Consider the following 14,311-nt stretch of genomic DNA (forward strand, 5'->3'; position numbering starts at 1 on the left):
TGTATGAAATAAGATGAACCATTTATCACATGTCTTAATAGTTTGCTGTAAACATGTACGGAGACTAGTGTGTGTGTGTGTGTGTGTGTGTGTGTGTGTGTGTGTGTGTGTGTCATGTGTTATAACTTTGCCCTTGTGCTGACCTGTCAATATAAATCCCTGCCCAGGGGCATATTCTCTACTGTGACCTTTTCTTCTGTTGACACCATCATCTTTGTTGCCAAGGTGTTGGGATTTGCTGCCTAAGACATGTTCCTTGTGGTACTGGCATCAATTATGCATAAATAATAATAACCACAGACAACTGCTGATTTGCAATGACACTTTCATTACAGTTTCTGTGGCCTATAACTCACTGGCACACATTAGTTATTAATGCTTGGCCACGCCATCTTTACTTTGTCATTTATTGCTTCATCTCTATGCCTTTTTAAATATTCAGTAACTGCTGTACCTACATTTACTGTCTGTGATCTCGACTCAGGAGAAGGCTATTGCTTGTGGTGGGAGATGGCCTAGTTAATATGGAGGCCTAGGCCTTGCTCGCCAATGTCACTGTAGTACATCATGTACACAGTGAAGTTTGCCACAGAGACTCAAACTTGATCTTTTCTCTTTCTTTTGTCACATGTTCATTGATTCATGTAGATACACATAAAGATCCATCCTTCAGAACTCACCGATTTGCTGAAAAGAAGTCAATTTTTCTGCCATAATGATTTTTAACACATGCACGCCAGATATTAGGTTCTATATTTCTTAATCATTATTTTCATTCTTCTTCATCATCATCATCATCATCATCATCATCATCATCATCATCATCATCATATTATTATTATTATTATTATTATTATTATTATTATTATTATTATTATTATTATTATTATCCATTTTCATTGTCATCGTTGTCCACAAAATCTCTGTGGATCTAAGAAAAGTTGCTGTACTATAATTTCTGGGTAATTGATCAGTAACACACACACAATAACAATAACACACAAGAACTTGTCCTGTGACCTTTTTGTTGTGTGTTGTCTTGGTCACATGATGTCAAAATGTGACATGATGAAGGTGACTGCATTTTGTGGTTTACTTATATGCTGTTTGACATGTGCATCTAAAAGTTCAAAGAAGGTTAAACAAAGTTAATCACTAAATCTTACACTGCATTTTAAGGGCTTTTTTTTTTTGCACAGGGACATCAGACGTATTGTCCCACCGGAGAGCCAAAGTCATTTGGGTTGCATTTGATCTGCAATGATCAACTCTTCTCTATTTTAAATGTCAGTGGTTTCACTGCTTTGGCTTATCACATTTCCCCAGATGGTTAAAGCTTGAGGCAGGGGGAAGTTTCTCCATCTACCATCACATGCGCTCGGCTCCTTCCCAATTAGCAAGTGTGATATTGCAACATCGAGCCAGTTGTTGACTTGTACGTGGACGAAACCCTGTGCAGTTGGACAGCAAGGCAAGAGAGAAGAAGTCAAAGTAACATGGATTCCTAAAATTTAATGGAGCATGTGACAAAGTGATTGCAATGCTGTTCCTAGAGGTTCACACTTGAATTGATATTGAATGGATACTGGAGTGCAAAATCACACATTTTTCATTCCCTCTATGCCTCCTGTTGCGGAAAATCCTTTGATCATAACGTAATATATTTATAGTGGGACTACTATGTGGTCCAGTATGTAATGCACATGAATTCACAAGACTCACAGTCTCATGAATCCCCCCGATGACCCTGACTGACTTGCATTACATACACTAAGGTTGCATGCTTATTAATTACAGAAAGGGCTGTGTTCCAAACTGCATCATTTATACAGTTTTACAAAATGTCCCCCAAGCAATCCATGCTCATATGATTATTGCGTGTACAAACTTGTGTAACTGGTAATCAAAACTTACAATCAGGCTCTCTTTAAGTGACCGCTATTATCTTAACAAAAAAAAAAGAGAAATAATTTTAAGGAGCATTCTGACATTGTTGATTTATTAAAGAATCCTTTTAAGAAATCTTAAAATTTGACCATGCATGTGAACTCAAGTGTAGTCTGACATTTTTGTTAAACAAAAATAAAGCAGCCATAACAGTCTCATACCTTCCATAGCTGCATTGACACTATTTTGCAATTATATATTTGATCATTTTTATTTTTGTGATTTAGTTGAAGGGGGAGGGAGGGGGCATTAGATTCTAGTGCAGTTAGTGAGCTACATCACAGTCTGAAACCAACCAGCAACTAATATTTTTTCTACTCCAGAAGTGATTGTGATTGTTTTAGGAAACATTAATTGACCATTGGGAATTATGGGAATCTTTTTTTTTTTTTTTTTTTTTCTTACACCTGTTCACCAGCAGGTGCAGCTGTGGATGTGTGCTTCAAATGCTCTACCCCTCTGTTGGCAAATTTCATCGTACATTTCAACAACTATACGATCAAAACCATTGCTTTCAATAATTAGGGGTCTCGATCTTCGAGGTTCCCACTCGCCAATCAGCGCTCTCTAGCGGCTGGCATATCGTACGTCTGCTCCCTCAGCTGCTGGTGGTGAGCCGGTGTCAAGGACGCTGCGGATGGCTGCACACGGATCTGCCACACGCACGCTCCGGAGGAGATGCGTCACAGATTAAATGCATTGATAAGACGACTGTGTTGACTGAGTGCGAGTTTCACTTTTCACGTTTGCACACTCGAGGGATTTCAGAGAAACACCGTCCGCAGAGGACAGAGGAGACACTGTTCCAAAACGCTGGTCGCTATCTCGTTTGATTCGCAAGGCTGTATTTTAAACAGATCACATGAGATACGGGGGTAGGCGACGAATTACATTCTGAGGAAATCACCTGACGCAAATAAGTGTTTCTTAATTTTTTAGAGAACTCCATCCATCGAATCTATAAACGTTTATAATATATCCCAATCAGAATAATAATAAATAGCAAGTGACTTGTGTTCGACTCACCGGCAAGCAATGAAATGAACTTGAAAATGCAATAACACTCCGTGGTCTACTTGTGTTACTGGTCATAATCATAACAACGGGCCAGTAATAACAAATGAATGAAATGTCAGCGTGACACCGGAGAAGCCTTTTGCATCATCAGCACCTTCTTCGGTGTCTGAGAGTGAACTCGAGCAAAGATCCGGAGGCTCCTTACTCGTTCTCATGGGGATAAGATAAATATAGCCCCTTCACACACACACACACACACACACACACACACACACACACACACACACACACACACACACACACACACACACACACACACACGCTGGCCCGATCGCCATTTGCTGTTTGTGTTGAAAGTGATTAGCCAGACACAACTGAGAAACTGTGACGTTTATAGAAGTCTCGCCAGGCGGCAGAATATCCTGTAAAACGACACTGGGCTGTGATGTAAGAGTAAATTAAAAGGTGCCTCAACTGTGACCTATAGGCGGCGGGGATCACTGGCAGGGAAAAGGACTCACAATGAGCTGAGAAACAATTAAAGCGCCTTCATTTGTCCTGGGGAAAAAAGTTCACCGCTTCGTCAGCGTAAATATATAAAAACTTCTTTTTTTTTTTATTTCAATCTGAAAATTATAACGAAATAAATATGAAATGTATTAAACGTTTTTAAGCTCGTCTTTAAATGTAAATTCACAATAAATATAATTTGGCGTATTTTGTTATTGGTGTCGAATTTAAGCAGGCTAATTGCAAAATTAATTCACTGTTTTTCTTGGTCGGCCTTTCGAAAATAAAATAAAAGAATGTGTAATTAAATAATTACATTTGTACTTTTCAGTAATCGTAATTGTTACAATTATGGGGTCCGAATTCAAATTAACCACATCATGCGAATCAGAATTTATTTAATTTTGTTTCTAGCGCGGCGCTATGAGTTGCTATTTAATGTTTACATATTTGAAGCAAGTCTAAATTTGTCTTGAAAATAAGTCTAAATTATTTCAAGCCAAACATGATGTTTTTGAAGCGAATCATAATAATAATTGAAACCGAATGCTCATAAATTTCGTTCTTTCTCAGATTTATTTACAAATAAATTCGATTGACAACACAGTATTTCTACATAGAATTACATATATTTCATCTTTTTTTAAAATTATAAACAGATTTTTTTTTCCTCAGAGCTTTTCGTGTCTTGTATGAAAAGGAAGCAAAAGTCATGTCCAGTATAGCGAAGCTTCCAGAGTGGCTACAAAAAAGAAAATGTAATATCACAGATTTCAAACAGGACCAAAAGGAAAAAAAAGACAGGTAAAAGTCAAACAGGTAAAATTCTCTTTTTACAAATATTTACAAATATTACCTGTACACAAATATGTCCTCTTTTTTGCGTTTCAACAGCCAGTGTTTATATTGATTTGTGCTGTTCGCACTTTCCCTCAGCAAGTAGGCCTGAATTGTCTCTCTCTCTCTATATGTATTTGTATAAAAAAAAAATAAAAATAAAGAGTTTATTTTCTCCGAATTTCTAGTCATTGTGAAGGCCACTTGGACACGGCCGCCGCGGTGGCGGACGGTAAAACGTGTCCCGAAAGGATGTTCGACGGCACGCTGAGGATGGGAGCCATCGCAGCGGAGGTCCGGCTCAGCGACAGTGACTGCGCGCTCAGCAGGGCCGACTGAACGCTGACCGGAGGCCGCAGGAAAGCCTGAGCGGCGGCGGCGGCGGCGGCGGCGCCCGGCATGGACGACGACGACGCCGAGGAGGAGACCCCGATGATGTTCTCGATGCTGAACGACGGCCGGTTGGACGGCTCCGACTTGATCATGGACGCCGTACTCAGGCTGTTGAGCTGCAGCTGCAGACTCGGGCTCAGCTGCGAGTTGAACGCTTTCCTGTTCAGCTCCGCCGACGGGAGCAGGGGCACGCCCGGGGGCAGCATGTGCCCCACCGGGGGGATGTACGGGTACTGCAGCGCCGCCGGGTGGGTGTAAGCGGCCGGGTGGATGCCGTAGTGCCTCCCGTAGGGACCCCCGAGGCTGTAGGCGCCGAAGCTCTGCATCATCAGCGCCGCCTGGTCCCTCAGCATGTCCGGCTGAACTCTCTTGAACCTCTTCCTCCTCCTGAGGAAGCTGCCGTTGTCGAACATGTCCTCAGATGCCGGGTCCAGGGTCCAGTAGTTGCCCTTGCCCGGGTTGCCCGGCTCACGGGGGATCTTGACGAAGCAGTCGTTGAGGGACAAGTTGTGTCGGATGGAGTTCTGCCACGCCGGGAACTTCTCCCGGTAGTAGGGGAAGCGGCTGCTGATGAACTCGCAGATGCCGCTGAGGGTGAGCTTCTTCTGCGGGCTCTGCAGGATGGACATGGTGATGAGGGCGATGTAGGAGTAGGGCGGCTTCACCAGGCTGCTCTTGCCGGACTTCTGCATGCCGCCTCCGCCACCGCCGCCCGCCGCCGCTGCGCCCTGCTCCTGGTGGTGACCCTCTCCCCCCTTCCCGCCGGCGCCCGGCGTCTCTCCCTCCCCGGAGGAGCTCTCGCAGCACGGGCTGCCCCCGCCGGAGCCCATCTCCTCCTTCTCCACCTCGATCTCGTCCTCCTCCATGTCATCGTCGTCGCCGGTGTCGGCGCGCAGGTCGTGGATCATGCCGCCGCCGCCGCCGCCGCCGCCGCCGCCGCCGGCGGGGCTGTCACAGTCGCTGTCCAGCCTCTCCAGGGCTCCAGCCTCGTCGTCGCCCTCGCCCACCACGTCGATGTCCACGTCCTCCGCCGTGAGCACCGTCTGGCCGGACATGTCGCTGGCTCTGTCGCTGCCTCCAGACAGGGTCATCTCACGGCTTGCGTTCTGTTCTTTCTGTTGCTTTGTGCAAAAAAAAGAAAAAAGAAAAAGCACAAAAAACAAACAACCAAACAAACTAAAAAAAAAAAGTCCCTGCGGAGTGTGGAGAGGAGAGGAGCAGGGAGCGAGCTGGGCTGGTTGGCTGGTTGGTTGGTTGAGGGGTGGGTGGGAGGGGGAGACTGGCGCGGTCAGTGCGCACAGCGCGGCTTCTCGTCGCCCTGTCAAGAGATCGAATGTCTCCCAAAAAAAAAGGAAAAAAAATCTTTAAAAAAAAGAGAGAAAAAAAACTGGTGGACGCGGAGGGAGGCCAGCGAAAGACTTCAGAGCCGTTTTCAAATATTTCTCCTCTATAGGTGAGTTGAGCGCGGCCCGGTTTGAAAGGCAGCCGGTCTTGATGCGAAGTTGTTTGGAGATGTTGGGAGACTTTCCCCCCCCCCCTTCCGCCTTCTTTTCCTTGTTCTCGTTCTTCGCGCTCCGGCTGCGTCTCCTTACACGAGTGATATTTGGAGAGCCAAGTCGAGGTGACACATGCTGCTTTTAAAGAGCGGCGCTTTTTGAAAAAGAGAGAGGGGGGGCTGTCTGATAGATTACTTTTCCCAGTATAAGATATACTATCAGCTCGGGGACACGTGGTGCGGTGACGACAGACGCCCACCTCTCTCTCTCTCCTCCCTCCTTCTCTCTCTCTCTGCGTCCTCGCTGTTAAACCATGCAAACTGGAGTTGTTCCATGGATTTGTCAACAATGGGACATCGGCAATGCTGCTTTCCCGCTGATCTCCGCGTTCGTTCGTCATAGACCATTTAACGGTGGCAGAGGGAGGAGGAGGAGGAGGAGGAGGAGGAGGAGAGGAAGAAGGGGGGAGAGAAAATTGGCCGGCGTGATTGAAAGCTCAGATGCGCATTAACGTAGGTGCGTAAAAGCTTGAAGTCTTGCAGCAAACTCTGCTGCATGCTGCAGAACGAAAGCTTTTTTATTATTATTGTGTGTGTGCATCTGTGTGTGGTGTATCTGTGTGATATTTGTGCATGCATTTATTTCCTCCTCATTGAGCTAAAGGCTAAAATAAACACACTGCACTTGCATTCGATTTTTTTAATTTAAATTACGCACAGATTAAACGACTTGTCTCTGATTTTTTTTCCCCTTTTTTTTTTTTTTTTTTTTTTTTTAACTTGATTCAGCTCGACTTGTCTCGCAAGTCGCGTCGTGTGTGCGCAAAGGTGAAGAGTGAACCCGAGCCACTATTTTATCCTCGCGGGATTAGCCCAAGGTGGGAAGGGAGTATATTGAGGGAGCCGCAGCGCCAGCCGACGGTCATGAATGAATGAATGAGTCGGAGCGCGTAAAAAGAATTCCCTTAAAGAGTTTGCAAGAGGTGCTAACGAGGCCAATCATCACGTCGCTTTGCATGTGAAAAAAGTAGGAAATGCAGGCAGCGGGCGAATGCAAAGAGAGCGCAGCAGCAGCACTAGCAAAGGAGCATTCACAAAGCACGGGACGTGTGAGCGGCGAGAGAGAGAGAGAGAGAGAGAGAGAGAGAGAGAGAGAGAGAGAGAGAGAGAGAGAGAGAGAGGACACCGGATCCACCGCCGAGGCTTCTCTGCGTGGTGCGAGAATATTTAGGAAGGACTGGTGAGAAAAAAAGCAAGAGGCTCCATGCAGGTAGATTTCAGCAGCGATACAAAACAGAAGGAGCGCCTTGTATTTATTTATTTATTTATTTATTTATGTTCTCCCCTCATCTTCCCCACTCACTGTTGTAGCCATTTAAAGCTGTAATTGATTCAATCGAAGTCTTTTAGGAGGTTAATGAAAATATCTATAATCAGCAGCGGCCAAGTAATTCTATTCCGGGGCCTTTATAATTTGAATAGAATAAAACACGTGCATGGCAGATAATAGTAATAATGATAATAATGAATAAAGGCGTTAGGAAATGGAAATGATCACTTCAAAGCCTGTTTTACCTCAGAGTTACATTTTAATTTAGGGGCTATTTATTAGAATAATATTCCACCTTTTATTTTCTTCTCTTTCGATTGCTATTTAAATACGCGTGATGATGCCTTTCATCCATTAATAACTTAATTAGGATAAAACACACGCAATTTTAAGAAATTATATTGAATGTATTATTATTTTTTTTTTAAAACAAATGAATTCCTCAAAATGATTTCAAATATACTATCATCGCTGCATGTTCAATAACAATTATTTGGCCATTTGAAACATTTTTTTTTAAATCCTTTGCAGACCTCTGACCCCCCCCACCCCCCACCCCCAACCTACCTCCCCAGCTGGATTAATGTAACGCCACCGGAGGAGGAAGCCTTCCAAACGCAGATTCCGATTAAACTGGCCTCGCGCTAATCTCTCCGTGACCCGCGTGATCCCTCGGTGCTTTCCGCACCGCCTCAGCCGATGGCTGACACCGGGAATGAGCGGCGCCCTCTTTCACACCTTCCCATTGTATTTATTAGTAAGAATATCATTAGGTTTAAATAAATAATACAAAATTTCCTCCTGTATTTTTAGGCTCATCGAATTTGGCAAGATTTTTTCTTCAGTCGAATTGCCTTTGAAGGGTCCCCTCCCTACCTCATCAACCGCCTACCAACACCTCGAGTCCCTTTTATTGCTGACGCGACGTAAAGGCACCGCAGTCAATTAAACAGAAGTCAATCGAGCAGTTTAAGAAGCTTAATTCCGCGGCCATGACTCCATTTTCGGGTTTCTGTCTTCTGCGAAACCGTAGAATTATTAAATACGATTATTCGGCATTATTAAGCATTTGAAGCCTTAATATTAACCTGTCATATAAGTATACTATATATGTATGTGTGTGTGTGTATATATATATGTATACTTTATATATATTTTTTCCTTAAATGTTAAAAACCAAGTGTCATATGTATATATACATTTTCATTTAATGTGAAAAACCAGCATCTTTCACTAACCAGCCTTTTCTCTGTGCGTGCGTGTGTGTGTGTGTGTGTGTGTGTGTGTGTGTGTGTGTGTGTGTGTGTGTGTGTGGAGCGACAGAGAGAGAGAGAGAGAGAGAGAGAGAGAGGAGTGACACACAGGTGCAGCCAACCTCCTCCTCTCTTTTTAAAAAGCTTCGCAGAGTCGCAGCAGTGTTGTGTGAAAGGAGGCCTATAACTGCTGATGTAACCCAAGCAGAGAGGCAGCAGCAGCAGCAGCAGCAGCAGCAGCGCCGAGGCGAGGCTCCGGCGGAGGAGGCGTCCTTCCTGTGATCTTTTGAAGCCTCATAAATCCGCTTTTATACACCGCAGTTTGCTAATGAAATGTACGTTTTAAGCACACATGCACGGCTTAGCGCGACCAAACCTTTTAGTATAATAAGCCAACTCGTTCCGGCATGAAACCATTAGGCGGCGAAGGGGGGGGGGGGGTTGGTTGGCGGTGAAGATGCAGCAGCAGCGGCAGCAGCAGCAGAACAGTGATGGAGGGGAAACAGTCAGCAGCAGCGCAAATGTGATCCCCGCAAACTAGCGACAAGGTCACCCAACGAATGAGTGTGATCATAATCGCGTGAAGCTCTGCTGATGGCTGAGAGGAGGAGGGGGTATTTTTTTTTCTTCTTCATGTTTTGTTTGACTGGAGGTGGAAGGATGGGGGGTGTCACGGGTCAGGGTCACCTGCACATCGAACCAGGTTCCTGGGCGAAACGAAATCTGGGTGAAAATATATGTTGGAATCACGAACGCGTGTTAAAGAGGTGCCCAAATGGCATCATTTCGATATGGAAAAATTGCAAAATTTCGTATGTTGCGTGTTTTGTGCACATATCGTTGTAATCTTGACATTTTGTCTTTAAAAATATACCAAATTGATTATTATTGTTATTTAAAGTGGAATATGAAGAGGTACCTTTCAAATGCAGTTTCAACAATAAAGCTGTTTTGCTTGTATTTGCTTTTGTTTTGAAAATTGTCTTACCTATATGTAAAAAAAAAAAGTAAAGGTCAATGTTGAGAAAATGCTTGTTGATAATAATTTACACATGAAAATGTAAGATTTTTTTTTTAAAAAATATATAATTTCGCCTTCCTCTCATTTCTGGGAAAGGTATTATATGGTCATTCATTATCATTAGCTTATGCCAGGTGCAATGCCACAAATTTGAAAAATGTATTTCTGCCACAGACTCATATATATATACATATACACACACACATATATATATATATATATATATATATATATATATATATATATATATATATATATATATATATATATATATATATATATATATATATATATATATGTGTGTGTGTGTGTAGAGAGATAAAGCGAGTTTGAATCCCAATCCAAAAAATAAAAACTAAAAAAAAAAAGTTATTCGCGTAAAGAATATTGTGAAGGTGAACTCATTCAATTAATTATGTGTGTGAGCAATTGGGAATAGGAGCCCGTAAAACCATATGATGAATTAACGGCTACTGTTAGCTCGCCTGTAATTGCGAAAGTTATGTTAATTATTTTTACACCACTCGCCAAATTCGCAACTTGTCGGGTTTGATTATCGAAAAACAAAAACAAAAACAAGACAAAACGTTCTCCCCCCCAAAAAAATAAAAATGCTTGGAATAAACGGCAGGCGTCTTTGCAGGCGCTCAGTATTTGACCACACAACAAGTTTTTAATGAACCCCGCCTCCCCCTCCCGCCCCCCAACCATCTTGATCCCTCCTGAAAGAACGCACTCTATCAACCTGCGAGCTTCTGTCAAACAGCATGATGGAGACCATATTTAACTCCATGCTGCAGGAGGACAGCAACACACGCAGCGTCCTCACTCACTCACGCATGCACCATACGCCACAAGGAAGTGCGCGTCTATGTGTGGCGTTTGACGAGGCCGCTCGGTGATGGGGGGGGCAACAAGGTCTTGCCACCTGACTCGCACTCAGCTTTTGATTTTCGTCCTAATTTTTTGCGTCAAAAAAAAAAAATTCAATTTTCGTTCGAGGGACCCAACGCAAGCAGAAATGAAATGAAAACAGAGCGATGGAGACATGCGGCACATTTGTTTTTCTTACCGAATGATGCTGCCTGCGCTGCAAGGATTTGAAAATTCGAAAGAATTCGGAAACATGCGGCCCTCCAGTGTGCCATCATTTGCACCACGCATCTTTTGCATTAATTCAGATTAATTCCGCACTCTTTAAGATAAAAAAAAAAAAAAAAGATAAACTATGACGCCAACCCCTTCAAAAGCAAATTCACATTCATTTGAAGTCTGAATTGAAATGAATGAAAAACATTTTTCTTAGATTGCCACAATAGTTTAGTGGAGGGGTTGGGAAAACTAAGGCAAGGGGGCAGTATGCGGCCCGTTGATCTTTTTTAATCCAGCCAGCCGAATTTAAATAAATTATATTAATAGTCAGTGGGTGATAAAAATAACTGTATTTCATGCACCTTTTCAGTGTTTTAAGAGTAATTTCAATAAAGAGCTAAATACAGTGGGGCTTCAGAGACATTTTTTTTTTTTTTTAACGCTTTGGTTCATTTTCAATCGACATTAAAGCAAATGTTTTCTATGCCATGGTATATTTTCTCTACTGCGAGGTGGGTCACCAAAACACTCCATCCATCTGCTCCTGCTCCGGCCCCTCTGTCTAATGTTTTGGCACCACCCGTTAAATAGTTTGTCCACCCCTGCTTCAGCGTGTCACCATTACAACACGCGACGGTGTGCATGAGTGAAAATGATCGCGATGCGATGGAGCACATTTCCTCTCATAAATCCCACTTTCCTCAAAGTAGCAAAAAAAAAAGAAAAAAAAAGAGGTGGGTGTTTGGCTGCCAGGTTCTTCTCTTCATCACCGTCTCCGCCCACGCGGAGATTAAGAAAGGACATTTGTTTGAATGTTCATTAAAAGCAACGAAACAATTCATTATCTTTTTTTTTTTTTTTTTTTTTTTATATATACATACTTCACTGTTGTCCTGGATGACAGAGCCACGATCCCCCCTCCATGCAGCCACCTCCGGCCTCTCCACCGCTGTTCTGCCCGGCTGTCAGTGGGAAGCCTCCGGGGAGGCCCCATCGTTGAAAAGTCGCACTTGCTGGTGGGAAAGTGACACCTCAAAGGCAAATGCAGCCGGATTACCATGCCAATGTGCACTTGTTAAGTAGGTGCAACGTTGCCCCGGTTTGTAAGCTTTTTGTCATTCAGATCGCAGCTGAAAACTTGCGCAAATTGGCGTGTGGTGTCAAAAAAAGATAAGAAAAAACGCAGACCACTTACTAGGCCGTTAAATGGAAAGACGGGCTCAAGATCTGATCGTTGTCCATCGATGACAAAACACGTTCGGATCGAAAACTGTGCGTTTTTAATAAGCAATTTCCAACAATTCAAGACAAACGTTATCACGATATATTTTTTTTTGTCTATAGGCTTTTTAAATGAGGGAAATAAATGACAGGGAAATATGAAAATTAAAAATATCCTCTATATCGAAAACCCAAAGCCTCTTCCATGCACCAATCTTAATATTAATGTGAGGACACTTTTCTTATCATTCACACCCAAAGGAAACTCTCATTCAGCGCGACCCCTGAACTCAATATCCTCCTGCCTATTGATGCATACATATATGTAACATCACACTAAATTACCTCCCACACCCCGCCTGCCCTGCCCATAATAATATACCTTCACATAATCTGTCAAGTTCCCCCTCAAAGACACTTTACCTCTTCTCGAACCCAATTAATTGTGGGAGATGATGAGGAGGAGGAAGAGGAGGAGAAAGGGGAAGGGGAGGAAAAATGTAGGACTCACATGTTTGTGTTAAAAATGTGTTTTGTCAACACGCACTGTATGATCATATTTATTTTAAAATACTGTTTATACATTGAACGAAATGTAATAAATGCAATGTTTTGCCTCCGTGCACGTCCTGTCCCCTTATTTCATTTATTTGACGCTGTTTTTCCTCGGACGCTCCCGTGTGTTATCCCACCGAGGAAGCGAACATCCCCACATCCTAATCAAAGTCGCTGTGCTGTCTCTCGAAATTAGAGGCTGCATCTTTAAATTGTCAATTACTCCGAGGTTAAGTGGACTGAGAGAGCCAGTGATTCAGATCAGGCGTTGCAATTTACTGCGCATGGCTATTACACTTCACTGCACGCTGCTGGCCTCAGTCTCTACCGCACGATGAAGAAATTCATGACACAAAGGAAAATTTACATATATGCAGAAAGAGTGATACACGGCTGGTCTCACACTGGGGCTTTTTTTTTTTAAAGTGTATTTTGAACAGATACACATTTTTCATTCTCAAGAAAAATATGTTTATTGTTAAATTTTATAACCAAACAGAAAAAAAAATGACCTGTATATTTTACATCGCGTGCTTTGGTCTGACCTCAAACCTCTAATACATTTTCAAACCAGTTCCGCGCTGAATGCTGTGAAACCATTTGGCTGTTTCAACATGAGCCACGGTTTCCGACTGAACATCTGTCACAAAACATGTCCTAAGGCGGGGACATGTAAGCTCATAAAACATGAGATTCTTTTCCAAGGCATTATTCCATCTGCACGCCATAAACAGTAAATGCGCCTTAACTATAAGTATGAAATCTTATCATCCTGACACAAAGTCCCCAGTGTTTTTTAGCTCAGCGCCATCTGCATACTGGCATGCGGCCGGCAGATATGAAACATTATTTTTAGACTGCTTTCAATGTACATATAGTTGTACTGTTGTTGACTTATCTTTTTAATTGACTCGCCGAATGACTCACTTATAAATTGTGTGTCTCATAAAACCAATTGTAAAGTGGTGCGAGGCAGTAAAGCAGCTACTGAGATGAGCAACAGGGACATGTTTAGGTAAATGTTTTTGCATGCATGTTGCCGAAATAGAGCTGTTTTTTCATTTGAATTTGAATGCTGAAATTTACTTTAAATCTCTCACAGTTAAGCAGTACGTGCCAGCTGCTGTGGAATCTGCAGCGATCTGTTAAAAAAGAGAGAGAGAGAATGAAACACTCAGGTTTAAAAGCTGCGTGTGTTTGTCTTTGGATGCTGTTGCCCACATTACAGTGTTTTCTCGGGCCGTAAACTACAAACTTAAACATGCCTGGACAATAAAGTTAACCGCCAAAACAAAGTTACCACCCTCAAAACCCCCATGCAAGTGAGACCAAAGTCAGCCACACAAGCATCAATATTTTACATTCCCTCAAGAATCCTCTTTAAAGATGCAATCAATGCCTCCTATTCATTATCCATGTGTCTTCTAGGTATGGCCTTTGTCATTAAGCAATAATTCACCCCTCCACAGTCCCACATTACTCCGCTGCTCCATACTTTTACAAATGCCTCGGGGCTATAAATACTAATGAAATCTCTTTGCTTAATTTGATTTTGCTGGTACACTTGCAGTTATGGCTGAACTTTCCCACGAGAGAGGCTGATTGAACACTTTCAAGTCCTTATGGAAGCAGGAAAACAT

The 14,311-nt window shown here is 42.9% G+C and overlaps 1 protein-coding gene across 1 annotated transcript; it reads right to left on the minus strand.

The window, feature by feature from the left end:
- Positions 1–4,031: 4,031 nt before the first annotated feature.
- Positions 4,032–6,638, minus strand: foxd3 (forkhead box D3). Its single transcript, XM_076045567.1, has one exon. The coding sequence runs from the start codon at positions 5,793–5,795 to the stop codon at positions 4,500–4,502; it is 1,296 nt and encodes a 431-aa protein (XP_075901682.1). The 5' UTR covers positions 5,796–6,638; the 3' UTR covers positions 4,032–4,499.
- Positions 6,639–14,311: the final 7,673 nt, after the last annotated feature.

This window comes from Nelusetta ayraudi, unplaced genomic scaffold (assembly GCF_046127955.1).
Source record: "Nelusetta ayraudi isolate G7.1 ecotype Tasmania unplaced genomic scaffold, CSIRO-AGI_Nayr_v1 ptg000084l, whole genome shotgun sequence".
In the NCBI taxonomy this organism is placed as follows: domain Eukaryota; kingdom Metazoa; phylum Chordata; class Actinopteri; order Tetraodontiformes; family Monacanthidae; genus Nelusetta; species Nelusetta ayraudi.

What these genes read in the sequence shown, in the direction of transcription:
- foxd3 (XM_076045567.1), bottom strand. Translation starts at nt 5,795, where the DNA reads ATGACCCTGTCTGGAGGCAGCGACAGAGCCAGCGACATGTCCGGCCAG.